This window comes from Sinocyclocheilus anshuiensis, unplaced genomic scaffold (assembly GCF_001515605.1).
Source record: "Sinocyclocheilus anshuiensis isolate Anshui unplaced genomic scaffold, SAMN03320099.WGS_v1.1 scaffold1346, whole genome shotgun sequence".
Lineage (NCBI taxonomy): Eukaryota > Metazoa > Chordata > Actinopteri > Cypriniformes > Cyprinidae > Sinocyclocheilus > Sinocyclocheilus anshuiensis.
The window spans coordinates 1,082,159-1,084,993 of NW_015555726.1; the positions used below are offsets into that span (position 1 = coordinate 1,082,159).

The 2,835-nt window shown below is 40.7% G+C and overlaps 1 protein-coding gene across 2 annotated transcripts in view; it reads left to right on the plus strand.

Annotated features, from left to right (window-relative positions):
- The window catches only part of pcdh9 (protocadherin 9), a 272,677-nt gene that overhangs the window by 179,613 nt on the left and 90,229 nt on the right, over positions 1–2,835 (plus strand). Inside the window, exon 4 of one of the 2 annotated variants that reach the window (XM_016465970.1) lies at positions 1,642–1,843. The exons of the other annotated variant lie outside the window; for it this stretch is intronic. Coding sequence (XP_016321456.1) covers positions 1,642–1,843 — 202 coding nt within the window. The remainder of the gene's footprint in view (positions 1–1,641; positions 1,844–2,835) is intronic. 2 annotated transcript variants of the gene reach the window in all.

Sequence of the window (2,835 nt, forward strand, 5' to 3'; positions counted from 1 at the left end):
CTTCAGGTCTGAGAAAAAGATGTGTGTCAGGTCTTGCTGGCCCACCTGAAGGACATCACTGGACCCTTGCTGGACTCCCTACAGTTTGCTTAATAATCAGACAGGTCTCAGGATGATGTAGTCAACATGGGACTGCATTATATCCTGCAACATCTGGACAGACCAGCCTTCAGTTCAGCCTTAAACACTATCATCCCAAACCTCCTCCTGTCCAAATTAACTCTGCTCTCTGTGCCTACCTCCAAAGAGTTTTGGGGCTCTCTGATCACTCTCTGGTTCATTATACTGATCTACAGGCAGAAACTGAAATCAGCTAAACCTGTAATAAGGACTTCTGTAACATCATATATGTTTCGGTGAGGATATTTGCATCCCTACCAGGACTCGATTAACTTACAACAACGACAAACCGTGGTTCACTGCAAAACTCAGACTGCTCTCTGTGCCTACCTCCATTTGTCAGTGGATCACCAGCTTTCTGACATACATGCAGCAGCTAGTAAGGCTGGGAAAATTCTCATCCAGCACCTGCACCATCAGCACTGGCGCCCCCCAGGGATGTGCTCTCTCCCCACTTCTTTTCTCCCTCTACACCAATGACTGCACCTCAACTGAACCCTCTGTCAAGCTCCTGAAGTTTGCAGATGACACCACACTTATCTGCTTCATCCAGTACGGAGACGAGTCTGCTTACAGAAAGGAGGTTAAAGAGCTGGCTGTCTGGTGCAGTTATAACAACCTGGAGCTGAACACGCTCAAAACAGTGGAGATGATAGTGGACTTCAGGAGGATCCAAACGCACACCCCCCACTCACCGTCATTCATGAATCACTGGTATAACCCTCCCCACTCTCCAAAAACTGCACTCGTTTAGAGTGAGTAAAGGAGCTGGCAAAATCATTCTGGACCCCTCACACCCAGCACACTTCCTCTTTGAACTGTTGCTGTCTGGCCGGCACTACAGAGCACCAGAACGGCTAGGCATAAGAAATGTTTCTTCCCTCAGGCAATCCATCTCATGAACAGTTAACTTATATATAAATGCAATACATGTGTATAACACAACACTATTTATACATTTATTTATTTAACACACATAACCTCTTTTTACATGTCTTTGCATTTGTACATAACACACCTGTACACACAAATACCATCTATTGTCTACTATTTGTATACTTTTATTTCCTATTTACTTATCCTATTTTTATTATTTTATCTATCTATCTATCTATCTATCTATCTATCTATCTATCTATCTATCTATCGTCTCACCTTACATGCTGGCATGTCATAACACTGTCATTTTGAGCGCTTATTAACACATCATATCATTAATGCGTTATGCAGTATCCACTGTGCACATGATGTCACATGTTCTTTAGTGGCGAGAGCTTTGTAACGTGAAACGTGACTTGTGTTTGCTGTGCCGAGGGACAATTTTGACCAAATAAAATTCAAAACATGCTTTTTGTTCAATAAATTAATTTCTATAAAAGTATAAAAGTCAACAAATCCCCCAGCTCTCAAATTTCTAATTCAGTATAATCCACAATATTGACTGAAAGTCACCGGTTGATTGGATAACAAGGAGACAAGCGTTAACGTGTGGCTCTGTCTCTCTGCTCTCTGGTTTTATAGTCGCAGCGGCGCGTCACGTTTCACCTGCCGGACGGGTCTCAGGAAAGCTGCAGTGACAGTGGGCTGGGGGACCATGAGCCTGTGGGAAGTGGGCTGCTCCTCTCACACCCTCTTCCTCTGGTGCAGGCGCAGGATGAGTTCTACGAGCAGGCCTCTCAGGACAAGAGGACCGAAGCGGACGGCAACTCGGACCCCAACTCTGGTGAGTCTGCTCGTGTTTGCAGTGCAGCTCTAGTTACTCTCCTTCTCTCTTTGTCTCCACTCTTCTCTGAACCTAACAGAGAAGGAGGAGCTCAGCCAGAGAGCAAGATGAATATCACAGAAGATAGTTTTCATTATGCGCCTTCCCACTCAATGCGTACAACAATTTAATGTTCTGCAATAACAGCAATGTAAATACAGTGCTCTCACGATACACAGAATGAACTTTGCACAAGTGAATGCAGTTGTAATAAATAAAAGATGGGTAGAGGCAAAATTGCATAATTATGCGTTCTGGTGCAGAAATGCAGTAGATTAAGAGATTCAGAAGATGTGTGTAATGCTGAAAATAAGCCCTGTCAGCAATGTTTCTTTTACTGTGTTTTTGCTTTACACCTCATAATAACCAGCCACTGCGGGACATTTCCAGCAACAAGTCTTTTTTTTTTTTTTGTTCACACTGAACTCTTGGTGCTGTGTATAATGACAGAAGGCCTGCTATTCAGAATATATTTGGTGTTTAATGTATATTTATGTCAGTCAGTGAGATTCGCTTTAGATGGAGTGAATAGAAAGCAAGCAACTGACAAAATGTCTTGCGACTTCTTTTGTCTGGGTAGGACTGAGTCTGGTTAGTACGTTTCTACCAGTAATAGCAACTGCTTTATAGACGGTACACTGTAAAAATATATATTCCAATCATCGTTGATTGATTGATTTAATTAATTTTTTTTTTAAACAGTGTATAAATGGGTGAATCTTGGATGCCCAGGTTATATGTCACCCCAAAATGAAAAGGAAACTATGCTAAATATTTTGCTTAAAGAAAATTAAGCTTATTTTAGGACCATTTTGAATGTATTTATTTATTTAGTTATTTATTTTCCTGTCAATTACATGAAATTCTCACATTCTAATACAGTACAATATTGATTGAATATTATAATAAAATTGTTTAAAATAAATAGAAATATTTTAATTCAATAAAAAAAA